Below are 20,303 nucleotides of genomic sequence, written 5' to 3' on the forward strand. Positions count from 1 at the left end.
CAAACCCACTGAGTCAGTGTGTGTGTGTTGGGGTGGGGGAGAGTCTAGTGAGCATGAAGTGGGCATCTTATTGTGGTTTATTTAAATAATTTTTAAAATTTATTTTTGGCTGTGTTTAGTCTTCATTACCCCGCAGGGTTTTCTCTGCTTGCCCTGAGCTAGGGCTATTCTTCATTGTGATGGGGGCGTGTCTCATTGCAGTGGCTTCTCTGGTTGCCCAGCACAGGCTCTAGGGCACGCAGGCTTCAGTAGCTGTGGCACCTGGGCTCTGCAGTCTCAGTAGTTGTGGCGCATAGGCTTTTTACTCCATGGCATCTTCCTGGACCAGGGATCGAACTATGTCTCTTGCATTGGCCGGTGGATTCTTTACCACTGAGCCACCAGGGAAGCCCTCACTGTGAGTTTAATTTACATTTCTGTGTTACAAAACATGTGGACCATTATGTCATTAGCTTCCTGGTCAGTTGAATTTGTTTTGGAATCTGTTCAAGTCTTTGACTCTTTTCTACTTGTGTTGTCTTCTTATTGATTTGTTAGAACTCTTTACGTATTGTGACTACAAATCCGTTGTATTTACATAGGTTGCAAATTTGTTAGCTAAGTTGGTGGCTTGTCTTTCCAGTTTTCATGATGCCTTCTGAAGAGCAGAACACTCTAAGTCTGAGGAAATCCAAATGAACATTTTGTTTTTCTTTTGTGGTTTTTTCTGTGTGTGTCTTGAGTCTTTACCCACCCCAAGATGGCAAATATTTTCCCTTCTTTAGGTATGAACATTTTAAACACATTTCCAAGGTGATTCTGTTGTGTGGTTCCCCTTGGTTCAGAGTCAGATCTGAGTTTAACTCCCATGTTTGCCACTCAGCTGAACAAGTCAGTTTGTCTCTCTGAGCCTCAGTTTCCCTACCTACAAAAGGATGTAAAAATAAGGTCCATCCACAAAGTTTGTTAGAAGGATTCAATGAAACAGAGCTCAAATAGAGCTTAGTGAAATGCCTGGTATGAAATCAGTGTTCCATAAAAGTAATTTTGTTTATATACAGATAGGCTTCGAGCAGCTGGGAGGAATAACATGGTTTGTTGTTTGTTTCCAGTACATCAAGGCCTTTTACAATGAGTCATGGGAAAGAAAGCGTGGACATCCCATAGACTCAGACACTCTGACTCTGCTCTGGTCTGTGACCGTGTCCATATTCGCCATCGGTGGACTCGTGGGAACGTTCCTGGTGAAGCTGATCGGAAAATTTCTTGGGAGGTCAGTGGGGGCCCCTCTGCAATGTCCATACTATGTCTGTATTAGAGGCAGGATTGCAGCAGGCAACAGGGTTCCACTCAGCCAGCTGAAGAGATTGTAATGCCAGAAGGACAAGGAGCAGAAATAGGGTACCGGAGGCCAAGGAAAAGTGAACCCAGGGGTGAGGGGCAGGTGCTGAGGCTGTGGAGGCACCAGGCTAAGTCAGGACCCTACTGTCCAAACAGGGAGGAGCTGGGAAGAAATACTCTGGATTTTCTGTCTGCTGGCCCTCCAGTCTGCCACAGGCGCCTCTCATTGGTCAAACCCAAGCGGAAGCCTGAAAACCCAGGAGTCTCATTGGTGTGGCTCAGGAGGACCAGCTCCAGGGCTCAGAGCAGGGAGGGGATAGTGGAGAGGGACCCAGATGTGGGAGCAATTGGGCAAGAGTCAGCACAGTGTCTTAGAGACTCTTCCACAGAAATATCTATAGAGCTGCTTTTTAAAAATCAGTTTTTTAAACAGTCCTCTATTGTATGAGTGGATGATAGTTTATTTAATCAGCTCCTGACTGAGATACATTTAGGCCATGTCAAACTCTTCCCATTACAAACACAGCTGCCACGAATATCAATTTCATGTTGAAATTCCCCAACATCAACCTCTCCAATCAGATCTGCTTTACCCATGTGTTTCACTTGTCTTTTATTTTCTATGTGAAGCCTTCTCTCATGTAAGGTTGAAATAGCAATAAGTTCCCCCAAACATTTGCTCTGTCTCCTTGCTCATAGCAACTTCCTGGGGATGCTGAGGTGTTTAGTGGAGAGAGTAGAGTCTTCAGAGCATTGACATGTGAAGTTGAATCATGAGTCTTCTACTTCCTGGCTGTGTTGACATTTGAACCTCAGGTCTCTCATCTGTGCAATAGCGACAAAGAGTTCCTACCCTGCAGGTGATGCTCTAAGGGCTAGAGAAAATTAATGGGGGAGAATGGCCCATTAGCTCAATGAAAAGAAGCTATTATTATCCACCATATTATTTTCTCATCATCACCTTGACATAGCAGGGGGTCACCCAAACATAATAAAGTGAAAGAAAGAAAGAAAGTGAAGTCACTCAGTCATGTCTGACTCTCCGTGACCACATGGAGTGTAACCCACCGGGCTCCTCCATCCATGGAATTTTCCAGGCAAGAGTACTGGAGTGGATTGTCATTTCCTTCTCCAGGGGATCTTCCTGACCCAGGGATCGAACCCAGGTCTCCCACATTGCAGGCAGATTCTTTACCAGCTGAGCCCCAAGGGAAGTCCACGAGGGAAATTCCCATGGGGAAACATAGCAGGGAGTCCACAAATCTCCATATTGCATTGAATTGGTGCAAAGATGGATCAGACCCCTGGAAATCCCTCTGGGCTTTGGGGTTACAGAAAGAAACACTGTTAAGAATGGTGCTACCCACTGCTTTATACCTGGCCTCACATCTTCAAATTAGGGTTGGTGATGTTCAGAGCAGACTTTTCAAAGGCTGGAGCAGGAGGTCATTCTGAAATTCTGAAAAGAAATCCTTGTGATGCTCATAAAGGTCTGCGATACCCCAGTGAGGTAGAGCAGGTGCCAACATTCTCCATGTCCCCCAGGCCGCTTCCAGGGCAGCAGCTATGGGAACTCAGCACACAGGAGATAGTGTGGGATAGTCAGGGTTTTCTGAGGCCCCTCTGTGTTCCAGGCACTCACACCCACTGTCTTACTTAATTCTCTCTACTCCACGGGTTCTATCCAAAGAGAATGGGAATGAGCGAGGTCTGAGCATCTGTCCAAGCTCAGCCAGCTCACACGGTGCCTGAGTTCACGCTGGAGCCAATACATGTCAGCCATGGCACCGTGATCTTTCCACTTGCCCAGGAGATTGTAGTTAGTGTCCTGCTGGCAGTGGTTTGGGGATATCCTTGACTGTTTGACAAGGAGTAAGTGACCAGCTGACCTTCAAATCGGCACCCCTTTCCAGGATCTCCAAGGCACTGTTGCTAAGTTTACGGCTGCAGTCTTCTCACGTATTCCTGTAGATGGAATCGCCTCCAGCCCCAGACTCTATTGCCGGTGACACACACTTACCTTATATCTGCCTGTGGGCACTTATACTGTAAGGCTGCCCCAGCATCCAACTTATGTTCCCTTGCATCATTGTCATCCCATCCCCTTCACCCTCAGCTCTTCCTGAGGGGCCTGATGGGGCCAATGGTGAATAGATTCCTTCAGTTGCACTCAGATTGGCCTCCTTCCCATATCATTAGATCTAGTTCTTCCCTCTGCAGTGGAGAAAGCATGTGGGAAACCATAGGGAAACTCACTCTGGCTTTGAAATCAGATCCTCAGTCAGATTCTCTAGCAAAGTCATGGCTCATCCATTCAGCACACGCTTTTGAGCACCTCTGGGGAGCCAGGCACTGTGTCTGCACTTAGCAACACACAGAGAGACAACGCCCGCTGCCTGGGGTTGGTGCTCTGGGCCGCAGAGGAGGCAGGCCCACGACAATTCACTGTGCAAGTCGTTCTGACTGTGGGAAGGGCCTTGAACAGGCGGTCGAGGACAAGGAGATGCAACGAGTGCCCCCTTCGCTTCCAAGTCTGTAAAGCTCAGATAAGCGACCCACCTGAGAGGTAGCTCTGAGGGTGACTGAGATAAGATTCACAGAAGTCTCTGTCACTCAGGACTCCCCGAGTCACTTTTTAAATGGCAGGAACCCATATCAGACTGGTTTATGCCTTAGAGGGAGTTAGTTGGCTCACGTGGCTGAAATGTAATTCAGTTGAATCCAATAGCTCCTATAATGTCGTAAGAAAAGGCATCTGTGTTCTCTCCTCTCAGCTCTTCCTTGCTGTGTTGGCTTCATGAACAGGTGGCCTCTGCCCACGTGGGGGCGAAGTGGCCCAAGCCACTTAGACAGATATGGTTCCTACTGAACATTCCCGCCACAAACTTCTTCCAGCAGTCCTCATACAGGCCCCAGGCATGAACCTCACCTCCCTAAGAGAGCTTGCAAACTGTCAAGGCTCTTCAAAAGGAGCCAATTCTACCCCATTAGGGACATTTGACAATGTGCAGATATACTGCAGGTTGTCAAAGCTGAGGGCTGTGACTGGTAGCTCCTAGAGGCCAAAGTCTCAAACAGAGGGAGTCAGCAAACCCAAAGCACAGAGCTTCTCCAGTACACATGATTTGCGCATCACCAGTTGGTTTTAAGGACATAGTCCGCTTGGTATTAAATGTGCATGAACTGGGAAGTGACAGTTAAAAGTTGTAAGAAACCTTTACTCTAGCTCCAACCCACTGCCCACCACACATCTGCTAGAAACAATGCTGGCCTCCTCTGAGCTCACAAAGTACTTCATGTTTCCCTCTGTTACATCACTTGGCATTTGGGGTTACAATGATTTAGTTACATTTCTGTCTCCCCTGAAAGGTGAGCTCCTCAATGTAAGAGCCGTGTCTATACATGAGCCCCAGCACATGGCACTGGAGCTTGTACGCAGTAGGCAAGTAGCAAACATTTGTTGGGTGTATGAAAGGATGGAGGGAAAGTGCTCAATGCTTGAACATTTTCCAACATAACTCCCCCAAATGACCATCCTTCTCTTGCCTGCATGCTTTTTATTCACCCATACATTTATTTTTCTCAACAAATATTCATGGAGAGCTTTCTATGTACCAAGCACTTGGTGGTGCACAAAACTGACACAGTCCCTGGGGTAACAGTTCTCTAGGCAGAGGGGACAGGAAGTGCAAAGGTCCTGGGGGAAGAATGGGCTTGGTTCCTTTGAAGGTAAGACAGGAGATCAGTATGACTGGGGCTGAGTCCAGGAGTAGAAAATGAAGCAGGAGGGGTCACTGGGGTCAGAGGCGGAAGACACTGTGGGGAAGGGTTGGGACTCCAGCTTTGACTCAGAGTAAGATGGGAAATGACTGGAGTATTTTGTGATCTGACTCACAGTTTGCAAGGCTTGCTCTTATCAGTGGACTCAGGGAGGCTGGTTAGGAACATCCTGCCATAAGTCAGGTGACGTGATTCATTTTGCACCAGGTTTGTCATTAGACACAGAAACGGTGAGAATTGTTTGCATTCTGGAAATAGTTTGGGAGTAGAGAAAACAAGCCCTGCTCATGGACTATGTGGGAAGCAAGAGAGAAATAAAAAATCATGCTAACATTTTTGTCTTGATCAATCACAAGGAGCAAGGATTGTGTTGCTTTTTTTAAAAAAATTAGTTTTCTATTGGAGCAGAGCTGATTAACAATGCTGTATTGGTTTCAGGTATACAGCAGAGTGATTCAGTTATACATACACACATATCTATTCTTTCTCAAGTTCTTTTCCTATTTAGGGTATTACAGAATATTGAGCAGTTGCTTTTTGCAGTAGGGAAACCCTTGAGAAAAAAGGATTTGGGGGGAAAGGAAGAAACAATACTGGAATGAATCTCACCTCCCTAAGAGAGCTTGCAAACTGTGAAGACTCTTCAAAAGGAGCCAATTCTACCCCATTAGGGACATTTGACAATGTGCAGAGATACTGCAGGTTGTCAAAGCTGAGGGCTGTGACTGGTACCTCAGTTTCAGGTATACTCCATTTGAATTGTCTGTTAGCCCTTCCAGTGGAGATGTCAAGGGCACAATTAGATTTGTGAGTCCAGCACTCCGGAATGGCCAGAACTCAGATGTAAATCTAGATGTCGTCAGTACAAAGTTTACACTTAAAGCCAGGAGATAAGACAAGATTACATAGGAGGTACATAAGATCATGGCATCCGGTCCCATCACTTCACAGCAAATAGATGGGGAAAAAAATGGAAACTGTGACAGACTTTATTTTCTTGGGCTTCAAAATCACTGTGGATGGTGACTGCAGTCATGAAATTAAAAGACGCTTGATCCTTGGAAGAAAAACTATGACAAACCTAGACAGTATATTAAAGAGCAGAGACATCACTTTGCTGACAAAGGTCTGTCTAGTCAAAGCTAGACAGTAGTCATGTATGGATGTGAGAGCTGGACCATAAAGAAGGCTGAACACCAAAAAATGGAAGCTTTTGAACTGTGGTTCTGGAGAAGACTCTTGAGAGTCCCTTGGATTGCAAGGAGATCCAAACAGTCAATCCTAAAGGAAATCAACCCTGAATATTCATTGGAAGGATTGATGCTGAAGCTGAAGCTCCAGTACTTTGGCCACCTGATGAGAAGAGCCGACTCATTAGAAAAGACCCTGATGCTGGGAAAGATTGGGGGTGAAAGGAGAAGCAGGTGGCAGAGGATGAGATGATTAGATAGCATCACGGACTCCATGGACATGAGTTTGAGCCAACTCCAGGAGATGGTGAAGGACAGGGGAGTGTGGTGTGCTGCAGTCCATGGGGTCACAAAGAGTTGGACACAACTGAGCCACTGAACAGCAAAGTAGAGACCAAGGGAATAGGTTCAAGAGCTGAGCCTGGAGCCCTCTAATATTCAGAGGGTTGGGAAGATGTTAAGGATCACCCAACAAGGTAGAAGCAGTCTTACCATTGAATGAGACCTACAATGTGAGGGAAAGGAGATGGTGATCAACCAGGTCCAACACAGCCAAGGAATGAAGACCAGCCTGAGCTCTGGGTGGTGAATTGAGCAACACGGAGGTGGCTGGTTGTCTTGGCAAGAGCTATGTCAAGGGCACAAAGGAGTAGACAATCGTGGGAGTGGGTTTAAAAGAGAAAGAAACAAGAAGAACTGGAGACAGTGAGTGCAGACCACTTTTTAAAAATATCATTTTAAAATTAATTTATTTTTTAATTAAAAGATCTTTTTGAGGAGTTTTACCGTTAAGGGGAGCAGAGACAATGGTGTGGTGGATGGAGGAACAGGTAGGATCAGGAGCATTTTTTGTGTTTCAAGATGGGAGATGCAGCAGTACATTAATGAGATGTTCCAGCAAGGAGGGGAAAATGGATAGTCAGGAGCAAGGGGTGAAACTTGCTGAAGCTATAACCTTGAGCAGGTCAGAGCGGGTGGGGAACTAGTAGGTCATTGGAGGGATCGGTTTCAGGTGAGAGTGGAGACTCTTCATCCATAGAAACAGGAGGGAAGGCAGAGCTTATGGGCACAGATGCTGGTAGGTTGAATGACATGGAAGGAACATGTGGACCGTCTCTTCGGATTGATTCTGCTTTCTTGGTGGACTAGAAAGCAAGGTCATCAGCTGAGGAACAGGACAAGGGGATTAAAAGAGAGAGAAGGTGCTTGAAATAGTCCCCTAGGAGACCGGGAGACTGAGCAAAACAGGAAACTCTAGAATGGTTGGTAGGGGGCTTAAAGACCACTTGAGTTGGGTGGTCATGAATTTCAAGTGAGACCAGGCAACATAATTCAATGTATTTTTTTTTCCCAGCCAAGATGAACTTTGTATACATGTGCAAGATAGACTGAGATCTAACTAGGGTTGGCATTATCTCAGCAACACAGAATGAAGGAGAAGAGTGAGCGGATCAAGGAATGGAGGGTGTATGAATGTTTAAAATGATGGACCTTGGAATTCAAGCTGGATAAGCAGGAATAGATGGACATGGTAGAAGCTAGATCCCGTCTTGGTTTATAGGCTTGGTCAGCTAAAGAACTGTTGGAAGGGTAAGTGGTAGGAGCCAGCATCTCCAGAATTTCCCCCATTTTACTAGGGCTTAATGAAAAGTACTTTCCAAATCCAAACTGAAATTGTAGTCCCTGTATCTCCTGATTGTGGTCCTGCGCATCAAGGTAAAATAGTGGAAGGCAGCTCTCACACTTTCCCTGAACCCTCTCTTATCTGGGCTGAATGTCCCCAGTCCCTTTGACCTTTTCTCAAGGACATGGCCTCCAAACTCCTTGTTACCCCTTGCTGCCAAGAGCTGACAATCTGGGCTGCTCTGGGAAGATTCTGCATCACTGGAGAAGCTCAAAGCACTGAATCAGGTGTACGCAGTTGGGGGTCCCAAGGGGCACTGGAGTTCTGCTCTCAGAAATGGCATGGTGCTGGTCCCTCTTGTTCTGTTGCATGTTCATCCCTGGGAAAAATATGGAAACACAATAATTAAAATCCCCGTCTCTGAACGCTAGTGAGTCAGTGTTTGAATTATCTGCAAATAAGTTTTCCCTCCTCACTGGGACATTGTCATGCTGGGGGTTATTTTGGGAAGAAATTCATTAATATGAGACACTTGCTTAGAAGGTGTGCAGCCCAATTTGCAAATGTTTCAAGTCAGACTTGAATGTGATTTGAACATCCCCTGCATAGCACAAAATGCACCATTCTATCCAATGCAAGAGCTCAGACCCAAGTCCTGGGAGGCATCCATGGCTTCTCTTCCTCTCTCCACTTCTATCCAACTCATCCATATTTTAGGTTCCGAATACCAGTTTCCAGTGTCTGTGGCCAGGGTGGGGGTATTCCCTACATCATCAAGACATTTTCCAGATACCAGCTGTCTGTTCTATAATTCACCTCCATTCTGACACTATCTACCCAGTGATGGTATCAGATTATAATATCGAGGGCTCAGTCCCACCAGATTGCCCCTCTCCCAGTTCAGAAATCAGTCCTAGGCCCAGGTTGTCACCTGAGCTTCTGACCATCTGTCTCTGAACTGGAGGTTCCAAAGACCCCCTGCGTTGGCTTTCAGGTTAAGGGTTTAGTCTTGCAAGACTTCCCCTCCCCTCTTCCAACTCCAGATGCTAATAGCATGTCATGGTTGTCAACTATGCTTCTGACTCAGTCTCCAGCCCCTCTCCTCTCTCTGTAGGTCGGGATGGGATTGAAAGTTTCAATCTTCTAATCACATGGTTGACTCCACCGACAACCATCCCCCCATCCTTATTTCCTTTCCAAAATCACCAGCTATAAACCAGAGCTTCCAAGGATCCCCCTCTTAGGGTTTTAATTGCTAGAGCAGCTCATAGAACCTACAGAAACATTTTCCTTAGTAGATCACTGGTTTATTACAGAAGGATATAACTGGGACCAGCCAGATGGAAAAAACGCATGGGACAAAGATGGGGAGGAGGGCAGAGCTTCCATGCTCTCTTTGAATGCACCACTCTCCCCAAATCTACTCATGGTCATCAATCTACAAGCTCCCCAAATCTTGTCCTTTTGGGGTTTATGGAAGCTTTGTTACACAGGCATGGTTGCTTAAGTCATTGGCCATCGGTGTTTGCACTCAATCTCCAGCCCCTCTCCTCTCTTTGGAGGTCAGGATGGGATTGAAAGTTTCAACATTCTAGCCACATGACTGGCTCCATCTGGCAACCATCCCGCCATCCTTAGTTCTTTTCCAAAAGTCACTGAATTGACATGAGCTCACTTGTGGGCTTGTTATGAATAGCACAACATTGATTTCATTGTTCTGGCTCTGAAGCGATTTTAGGAAATGAGGTCTAGTGATGAAATGTTATAACAAAAGATGCCCCATGGTTCTTATCACTTGGGAAATTCCAAGGGTTTTAGGAACCATGAGCTGGAAACCAGGGATGAAGACTGTATATTTTTGCTACTATAAATCACAATATCACTACCAACCAATTCCATCAATTCTGTCCTCAAAACACACCAAGATCCTGCCATGGCTCACTCCCTCCACCATCCTGATCCAAATTCCTGTGAGCACTTGCCCGATCTATTGCAATATTCCCAATTGGCCTCCCTGACCCCACACTTACCCCTGCATCCCATGGTCAACATAGAAGATGGAAAGGTCTGATTAAAATCAGGCCATGCCTCTTCTCTCCTTTGAAACTTCAAAGGCTGCCCTTCTTATTCAAATAGAAACCCAAGTTCTCATGGTGGCCTGCAGACCCCTTACAAGCTCCAGTCCCCTCCACCTTCACCTTCTACTGCTTGCTCTCTGGGTCTCCTCTGCTTCCAGCCACACTGGCCTCACTAATGTTGCTGAAACAGTCTACGTCTGGCTCTTCTCTGCCATGATTGCTGCTCCCCAGGGTCCATATAGCTCGTCTTCTCATTCTTCAAATCACCCACTTTCTTCAGTCTGTGCTCAGGTGTTAGCTTGTTGGCAGGCCCTCCCTGGCCACTACATGTAAAATTGCACCCCCTCCCCTGCTCTTATATTCTCTACAACATTTCTCACCAGATTATATGCTCCACATGTTTTATTTTTACTTGTTTATTAAGAGGAGCATAAAATCAGGGACTTGGCCACATCCATGGCTGTGTGCCACAACATAGAATGCTACTCAGCACCCAGTCCAGCTTCAAACATGTGTTGAGTGAATAAATGTCAGCTGAATGAAAAAAAGACTGCTGAAAGAATGAATGAATGTGAGTATATGTGGTAGCCACCATTGCAAACAGCTTAGTATCCTGGATTCTGGAATGCCAAATATCCCATTGAATAGCTTGTGACCTTGAAGAAACAAAGAAAGTGAAAGTCTCTCAGTTGTGTCCAACTCTGCGAATCCATGGACTATACAAGTCCATGGAATTCTCCAGGCCAGAATACTGGAGTGGGTAGCTATTCCCTTCTCCAGAGGATCTTCCCAACCCAGCGATCATACCCAGGTCTCCTAAATTGCAAGCAGATTTTTTTTTTACCAGTTGAACCACCAGGGAAGCGCAAGAATACTGGAGTGGGTAGCCTACCCCTTCTCCAGACGATCCTCCCCACCCAGGAATCAACCTGGGGTCTCCTGCATTGCGGGCGGATTCTTTACCAACTGAGCTATCAGGGAAGCCCTATTGACCTTGGCCAAATCTTAGTTTCTAGATCTGTTTCTTCATGTGGAAAATACAGTAGTAAATCACCTAACTTGCAGGGTTTTCAATGAGTGTAAAGGACTTGGTGCCTGGCACATCATAAGGACTCTATGAATGTTAGCTATCATCATGGTTTGTTTGTTTATTTTACCTTACTGAGTCTCCAATCTCACGTTCCAGGTGACATCCTAGGCACTTTACATAAATCATTCTCATAGAATCCTTACAAGATAGACATTATTATGTTCATTTTCTAGGGGAGTAAATCAGGTCAAGACTGCGAGAGGTAAGAAGTCTTTCCAAAGTTGTTCAATTACTATGGACTGTCCAAGCAGGAACATTACTGGAGGTGGGTTCAGAACGGCAGCTGTGCAGCCCGCAGATGTGGAAGCTAAAGTGAGACTCATGGCAGATCAGAGCTGGGCCATGTGGGGCAAGTGGGGTCCACGTGACATGACTCCTAGATTCATTCTTTCATTCATGCAGCAAATATATATGGGTCACCTGCCTGAGTCAGGAACTGGTGTAGTTGCTGGGGACAGTGACAAGACAAAGTCTCTGCCCACTAGTGCTTACATTCTAATACAGGAAGATGGACAGCTAGCATAAAACAAGTAACAGGAGGATAATTTCCTGTAATGTTGGGGCTGTGGAGAGGCTAGAACAGGGTGAGAGGATGGGCTGTGCAACTGGGGAAAGCGGTCATGGCAAAGGGTGTCAGGTCACATTTGAATTGAGGCTTTAGTGAGATGCTTCCCTCATAGTTCAGTTGGTAGAGAATCTGCCTGCACTGTGGGAGACCTGGGTTCGATCCCTGGGTTGGAGACATCCCCTGGAGAAGGGAAAGGGTACCCACTCCAGTATTCTGGCCTGGAGAATTCCATGGACTATACACTCCACGAGGTCGCAAAGAGTCGGACCAGACTGAGCAAACTTCACTTTCACTTTCTTTTAGTGAGATAGAATGACTCCATTGGACCAGAGACCACTTCTGAAGATTTTAGGCTCCCTTCCAAGCCCCTGAGGCATTAGCACCACAGGACATCACACCCACTTCAGAGGTCCCCCTTTCGACATCTCCACCCCCTGGTACTTGCTTAACAAATTCCCTATGTTAAATTCTCTCTGTTAAACTAACTACAGTGGTTTTCATTTTCCTACCTGACCTCTGACTCACGGATTATAAGACACATTTTTGACTTTGTAATGTTAAATGAAGGTCTTAGAACCAATGAAATAAAACACTACACCAGGGAAATCCACAGAAGGTCAGGGCTGGCGATGCCTTCAGAGGTAACCTAATCAACCCCAGTGGAGAGCCCAGAGGAAGGAAATGCTTTGCTTAGGGTCACACGGCCAAAAGTTTTGGTGGGTCCATTAAGGAGTCTGGACCTTGCTCCTGGAGTGGACAGGCCAGTGGCAGCCTCATCAAACCTTTTCTTTTTCTTCCAGGAAGAACACTTTGCTGGTCAACAATGGATTTGGGATTTCTGCCGCGTTGCTGATGGCCTGTTCTCTCCCAGCTGGAGCCTTGGAAATGCTCATCGTGGGACGTTTCATCATGGGCGTGCATGGAGGTGAGACTTCATCGTGTCAGAGGAGGAGGCAGTAACACATTCCTCGGCGGGGAGGTGTGTGTGTATCAAAATGTGATGGGTATTTTGTGGCTGTCAGACAACTGGGTCCCTACTGATACTGAATTGGCAGAGACTGAGGATGCAAGAGGGCTTCCCAGGTGGTGCTAGTGATAAAGAACCCAGCTGCCAATGCAGGAGATGCAGGAGACATGGGTTCGATCCTTGAGTCAGGAAGATTCCCTGGAGGAGAACATGGCAACCCACTCCAGTATTCTTGCCTGGAGAATGGCATGGACAGAGGAGCCTGGCAGGCTGCAGTCCATATGGTTGCAAAGAGTCAGACACGACTGAAGCAACTTAGCATGCACGAGGATGCGAGAACCCAGCATGGAGTGAGGCAGCCCCATGGGATGGACCACTCACCCACAATGCTCCTCTCATGGAGAAGTGTAGACTGGGATGATCCCAAACCAATACCAAAGACAGGAATGGTTTTCTACGCATCATGTGTTCTTTTTGTCATCTTCAACATAAAATTCTTATCCCAAGAGGTCTGTGGGTTTTTATGTCAGGGAGTTTTTATGAGGGTTGTTTCCTGTCTGGGCCTCGGACTCATTCATTGTTTCTTTTATGCTCCAAGCATTTACAGAGCACAAGCTGTGCCTGGTGTTCATCTATGCTGGGGACACAGTGGTGAACAGACACCCCAGTCCCTAAATAATGGGGTGAAGCCTCTTCCAGGGAGATTTTTGGGGTTCCAGTGAGCAGCAAGAGGGGCAAGTCCCATCTTCGAGCGCTTGTCAAGTCTGCTTGGACACACTCGCTAGAGTCCCACTGGCCAAGCTGAGTGCCATGGCCAGGTGCAGAGTCAGGGTGAGAGGCGTCCAGCCACCCAAGGATGCGGACACAGGGAGCCTGGATGGCCGCAGTCTGCCTGCCGGTCTTAGCCTCTTTCTCTCTTATGCAAAAGGACCAAGTACTCCTAAACCTTCTTGTTAGGGAATGTAAAATTTAAAGTTGTGCTGTGTGTGCACAGTGAGCATATTCCAGGCCCTGTTACCTCCCCACAGCACCAGTAATGGTAGCATTGCCATTACTGTTGCTGTTATCATTTTTATTCTGTTAACAAGATCATCATGTATGGATGTGAGTGCTGGACCATAAAGAAGGCTGAGTGCTGAAGAACTGATGCTCTTGAACTGTGGTGTTGGAGAAGACTCTTGAGAGTCCCTTGGACTGTAGAAGATCAAACCAGTCAATCCTGAAGGAAATCAACCCTGAATATTCATTGGAAGGACTGATGCTGAAGTTGAAGCTCCAGTACTTTGGCCACCTGATAGGAAGAGCCAACTCATTGGAAAAGACCCTGAGGCTGGGAAGGATTGAAGGCAGGGGAAGAAGGGGGTGACAGAGGATGAGATGGTCGGGTGGCATCACCTACTCAAAAGACATGAGTTAGAGCAAATTCTGGGGGACAGTGAAGGAGAGCAAAGCCTGGCAAGTTGCAGTCCATGGGGTCGCAGAGTCAGACACGACTGAGCGAATGAACAAGAAGATACAGATTCAAGATTCGGACAGATGGTCTGGGTTTGAAGTCCCTGCCTGCTCAGGAGGAAGGGTGGTGAGATGGGAGCATCTGAAAGTCCTTTCTTGATGGAGTCCCCTGAAGCCTGTCTTCCTGGCAGTTTTGTATTTTATCCACTTAGCCTCTTCCCTGCTACTTCGCCCATCTAGCTAGTCTGGGGGAGGTGACACTTACTCATCACACATAACTGGATGCTCTCTGAATTTCCCTAATTAAAAATAAGCTGGATTCAAAGAGAGATGCCATTTTTATAAAACCACATATTCAAGACAAACATCTTTTAAACTTCTTGTCCTGTGAACTTTTCCAAAAGAAGTAGAAAAATGTAAAATCAAGAAGTGGGTGAGGGGAGACACACTCTTTCTGACTCCTAATGTGGCCTGTTGCAGCTGAGCCAAGATGTGGAAGCTGCGTGTCATTTATTCTCATCAGACCCTCTCAAAGCAGAGACTGGAATATGAGGGCACTTAAGGTGAAGCGGCGGGTAAGAAAGAAGAGAAAATTGCTGGTCATGAGATGAGTTGCTGTCCTGCTCAAAATAAATAATTTAAAGCCAAACGGGAAGCCCGGAGGATTTTCAGGAGGTTGTGTTGCTCTAACTGGGTTCTCAGAGGGAATATTTGGAATTATCGCAGAAAATGTCAGACACCTGCCTAAAGTGTCCTATTTCCAGAAGGCTTGGAACAAAAATAAACACATTATTTTGACACTGAAACTAACATGGTGCAACATGGATTGGAGGCCGAATCCATGCAGATTGTAAAGCTGAGATCAGGGTGCAAATGTGTTTGTGGATGATTGTGGTGGACAGGCTCCTTCCACCACCTTCCCAGGGCTGCCCAAACTCCCAGGGATGCAAGCCCATGTCTGCTGCATTAAGAACTCTCCAGGGGACATCCCTGGTGGTCCAGTGGCTAAGGCTCCAAACTCGGAATGCAGGGAGCCCAGGTTCAATCCCTGGTCGGGGAACTAGATCCACAAGTCGCAACTAAGAGTTTGCATGCCACAACTAAAGATCATGTGTGCTTGCCACTAGGACCTGGCACAGTCAACAAAATAAATATTATTTTTAAAAAATCTAACTATAAGTGGACCTGTGTGATTCAAGCCCATATTGTTCAAGGGTCCGCTGTAAATACTGAACAAGATAACTTTCAAAAAGCACTAGGTGCCATGAGGAACATAAGACTGAACATAAGCGTGATGGGGAAGGGTTGATTTCCAGAGGTGAAGGCCTTGTGAGGAGCTGTGGCTATTTCTTGTGGCTGCAGTCACCAAACTGGGGGGCTTAAAAAAAGAGTTCTGGGGGCCAGAAGTCCAAAATCAAGGTATCTGCAGGGTTGGTCCCTTCCAGAGGCTGTAAGGGGGGCTCTATTTCATGTCCTCTCCTGGCTTCTGGTGCTGCATTCCCTGGCTTGTGGACCCATCACTCCAATCTCTGCTCCATCGTCAAGTGCCCCTCTTCCCTTTGTGTCTCCAAGTGTCTTACCATCTGGTAGGGACACCAGTCACTGGGTTGAGGGCCCATGCTAAGCCAGTGTAACCTCACCTTAACCTGGCTACATCTGCAAAGGACCCCCTTGGGTCTCATTAGGTCCCATTAACAGGAGGTAGTGAGGCTGGACTGAGACCGGAGGGATAGGAGAGCATCCATCCATGGAGCTGTGAGGACAGAGCACTTGGGAGAAACAGCAGCGAAGGCTGGTGTCCCATGATCAGAATGAACCTGGAGAGTCCTGAAACCTTATGGTTGGAACACCTGGGGGCAAGGGGCAGGGAGAATGGTAGGCAACAGGGTTGTAGGTTGAGAGGGTCCACTCAGGTATATGGGACGCTTGGTACCACACCACAGGTTCCAGACAAGCAACCATCCTCGTTTGCCTAGAACTCAGAATCTTTCCAGGATACAGAGCTTTCAGTGCTAAAGCCAGGATGTCATTGTTGTTATTTAGTCACTAAGTTGTGCTGGACTCTTCTGTGATCCTATGGATAGTGGCCTGCCAGGCTCCTCTGTCCATGGGATTTCCCAGGCAAGAATACTGGAGCAGGTGGCCATTTCCTCCTCCAGGGGTCCTTTCCGACCCAGGGAAAGAACCTGTGTTTCATGCCTTGGTAGGCAGATTCTTTACCACTGAGCCACCGGGGAAGCCCTAAAGCCAAGTTGGTCCCCTGCAAACGGGGATGAGCTGGTCATCATACAGCGGCTATGTCCTCACCTGTTGAGCCATCAACATCTCATTTTTCCGTATCACTTCACAACGGACAAGTCAGAAGGGTCTCGGTTAATTGACAGCGTCCCATGGGCCTGGCCCTCTGCTGAGCATCCCCTGGCCTCCAGGGATGCAGTCTGAACAGCACCTCGTGAAGGAGGCATGCTTACTGTCCTTCACCACGATCCACTGGCCCTATATTTTCTACTGGCCCTAATATTTCCTTACTAGCTTTTTGAGTTAGTGTCAGTCATTCAGTTGTGTCTGACTCTTTGCAACCCCATGGACTGTAGCCTGTCAGGTTCCTCTGTTCATGGGATTCTCCAGGCAAGAATACTTAACCGGGTAGCCATCCCCTTCTCCAGGTTGATCTTCCTGATCCAGGGATTGAGTCCAGGTCTCCTGCATTGCAGGCAAATTCTTTACCATCTGAGCCACCAGGGAAATGAAGTGAAATGAAAGTCACTCAGTCGTGTCCGACTCTTTGCAATCCCAAGGACTACACAGTCCATGGAGTTCTCCAGGCCAGAATACTGGAGTGGGTAACCTTTACCATCTCCAGGGCATCTTCTCAACCCAGGAGTCGAACTCAGGTCTCCTGCATTGCAGGCAGATTCTTTACCAGCTAAGCTACAAGGGAAGCCGGAGCCACCACGGATGTGATGATAATTATCCCTAGAGGGTAGCAGGAGTGTCAGGGTAAAGACCTAACAGTTTCCCAAACTTCCATCCAATGACCCCACATGAGCCAGGTGCTTTGTATGTAGTCTTTGTATTCCCACTGCAATAGGAATAGCCAGTTATCATAGATGAGAAAGCAGAGGCTAGGAGAATCCAGTTTATTTCCAAGGCCACCTAGAGAGGAAATCAGGGCTGTGGGTCTTGAATCCTGCAGGTTTCTATTCCACGACTCCTAAGCAACCATGTGCCAAATTGATCTGTGGTCGCATGACTTTTCCATGAGGACCAGTGATCTCAACATGTGTGTTGGGGATAAAAATTCAAATAGCATCTGATTTATGTCGCCATCTCAGAGACAGTGCCGTCTCTTTGCATCTTAGGCGTGTTTGCCTTGTGTTCTAGAATCAGAAAGTTCTCCTGGGCTGAGATGCGATGCACGAGGTGCTCAGCTTATAAACAGGGGGCAGCCCTTCACAGAAAGGCTTCCCTGAAGGCTAGAAACTGGCGTGAATCCAACCTAACTTGAAGCACATTGATTGGTGCTGTGGTTACAGCGCTGTTTTTGTCAAGTGCGAAGCAGAAGGAGGTACGGTGACCAGCATCTTCTGTGAAGGAGACAGCTCTCTCACGGCCGCCGTGCTTCCCCCACAGGCATCGCCCTCAGCGCGCTCCCCATGTACCTGAGTGAGATCTCGCCCAAGGAGATGCGCGGCTCGCTGGGGCAGGTGACCGCCATCTTCATCTGCATCGGGGTCTTGGCGGGGCAACTGCTGGGCCTCCCGGAGCTGCTGGGAAAGGTAAGTGCGGCTTCCCAGCCAGCCACATCGTTCTCAGTTCATGTCACCGTCCCCGATCCCCGTGTCCCTTTCCAGACGACGGGCTGTCAGAGGTGAGCCCTTCCTCCAAAAGCTTGTCCCTAGCCTCAGAATTCTTGAGCACTCAAGCATTTCCTTTATGATTGGAGAAAAGCTCTTGCTGAGTTTCTTTGATTGGGTTTGAGTATCTTTTTAGAAAATAAAGAATATACAAACCAGTTCAAAATGTACAGAATGTATGAATCCATCTGCCCAATGGCTGTTGTCAAGAGATCACTTATGTTCATTTAGGCTTTGACTTTGCTTAGATAACTTATATACACATAGGTTGTTTTTTTTTTTTAATGGAATCACACCATACACTGGGTTGGCTAAAAAGTTCATTTGGGTTTTCCATAATATCTTATGGAACATTTTCCATAATATTTCCATAAATATTTTCCATAATATCTTATGGAAAAACCCAAAGGAACTTTTTGGCCAACCCAATACATTGTTCTGCTCCTTGCTGTCTTCATTTAATATGTTTTGGGCATCTCTCCAGGGTTTGGCTCAGCTCTACGGCACTCCTGAGTCTTTCTCACCCACGTGCTTAGTCGCTCAGTTGTGTCTGACTCTTTGTGACACCATGGACTGCAGCCCACAAGGCTCCTTGGTCCATGAGATTGTTTTCCAGGTAAGAATACTGGAGTGGGTGGCCATTTCCTGCTCCAGGGGCTCTTCCCAGCCCAGGAATTGAACCCATGACTCCTGTGTCTCCTGCATGGCAGGCGGATTCTTTACCACTGATCCATTGGAGAATATCTATAGTAAAAGTACCAGATTCTAGCAATCGTTCAGAGAGCTGGATCACTCTTAAATTGCTAGTGAGAATGTGAAATGACATGGCCATTAAGGAGAAAGTATTTGGTAGTTTCTCACAAGCTAAAAGTTCCTTTACCATACCTCCTATCAATTGTGCTAACAGGCATACATCCCAGAGAAATTCAAATTAGGTTTCTATAAAAATATGTACGCAAATGCTTACTGCAGCTTTTTTTTTTGGTAATGGCAAAAACTAGAAAGAATTTAGAACGCTTTCCCACATTCATATGTAATTTCACGGTCTTTGGTGGTTGGCTTTCGGTTTTGGAAGCAGGAAGGCCTGACTTTAAATCCCAGCATAGCCATGTACTTGCCATGTGGCTTCAGCAAGGCGGAACACCTCACCCAGGTTGGAGTGGGGATGGGTGTGATCAAGGGAGGCTGCTCAGAAGAGGCGGCCTCTGAACTGAGCCCTGAAGGGTGAGCAGTTAGGCAGGTGATGAGGGGGTTTGGAGAGAAGACCCCGAAGAAAAGGAAATAACCAAGAAAAGGCCCTGGGATGGGAATGGGGCTATGTGAGACCTGGGAGTGGCTTTGGGGCTGAGAGAAGAATGGGCATGGGGAACGTGAGAGGCAAGGCACCTGTTCGTGGAGCTGCAGTCGACTTCCTCCTGGGGCAGTAGGGAGCCCTGGGCGATGTTAGAGCAAGGGAGTGACCTAGCCAGACCTGAGTGAGAAGCTGGAGGTAGGGGGCAGATGTGGGCTAGAGGGGAGTCAAAGGATGGAGAGCGACCTAACTGGGACTTGCTATTGGCCAGGGAAGGATGAGGTGGGGACTGAAGCAGTGGCCGGGAGGAGAGAGAGAGGAGGGGTGATGGAATCCACAGCCTTGCTGCCTGAGTGTCCGGGGAAGATGAGGGAGGGAGAATGGCGAAGATGCCTCCTAGGGAAGCAGAGTCATCCCTTTCCCCCTTCCCCAAGAGGACCAGGAGGGAGGAGAATAAATCACGGCTGAAGGTCAATGTTGAATGGCCACCACTTCTGGCCATTTGAACAGAGGAGGGCTGACCAACCCTGCCCTGGGCTGCCTCCTACCAGGAGGCAGGCGGCAACCGAAACAAACCTAACAAACGCTCATATCGATGGTGCTTGTGTGAGGCACATCTTTAATGCCATTCATACCCGATAGTTGCTTTGTGAGTGGCTTATATTGGTGTGGAAACGAGCTGAGAGAGGTAAGGGATAGAACTAACTAGTTAAAAAAAATTGTTGGAGCTGAAGCCAGAACGCAAATCTGCCTGCCTGCACTCCTCATGTGGGGTGTGTCTTACACAGTCCGGATGGGACCCTCTGGGTTCTCTGGGAGTGTGACTAAGACTGACTCCAGTTCCAGCCTGTGGATCCTTTCCCTATGTCACCTGCTGGCTGTCCTACTTGTGTGTGTGTGTGCTAAGTCGCTTCAGTCATGGACTGTAACCTGCCAGACTCTTCTGTCCTTGAGATTTCCCAGGCAAGAATACTGGAGTGGGTTGCCAGTCCCTTCTCCAGAGGATCTTCCTGACCCAGAGATCAAACTTAATCCTCCTGAGGCTCCTGCATTGCAGGTGGATTCTTTACCGCTGAGCAACTAGGG

General features: G+C 47.3%; 1 protein-coding gene across 1 annotated transcript in view; it reads left to right on the plus strand.

Moving 5' to 3' along the window:
- SLC2A9 (solute carrier family 2 member 9) overlaps window positions 1-20,303 on the plus strand; it is a 204,662-nt gene that overhangs the window by 23,849 nt on the left and 160,510 nt on the right. Inside the window, exons 3-5 of the mRNA XM_070457990.1 lie at window positions 1,092-1,252; window positions 12,451-12,575; window positions 17,703-17,848. Coding sequence (XP_070314091.1) covers window positions 1,092-1,252; window positions 12,451-12,575; window positions 17,703-17,848 — 432 coding nt within the window. The remainder of the gene's footprint in view (window positions 1-1,091; window positions 1,253-12,450; window positions 12,576-17,702; window positions 17,849-20,303) is intronic.

Source organism: Odocoileus virginianus, chromosome 29 (genome assembly GCF_023699985.2).
Source record: "Odocoileus virginianus isolate 20LAN1187 ecotype Illinois chromosome 29, Ovbor_1.2, whole genome shotgun sequence".
Lineage (NCBI taxonomy): Eukaryota > Metazoa > Chordata > Mammalia > Artiodactyla > Cervidae > Odocoileus > Odocoileus virginianus.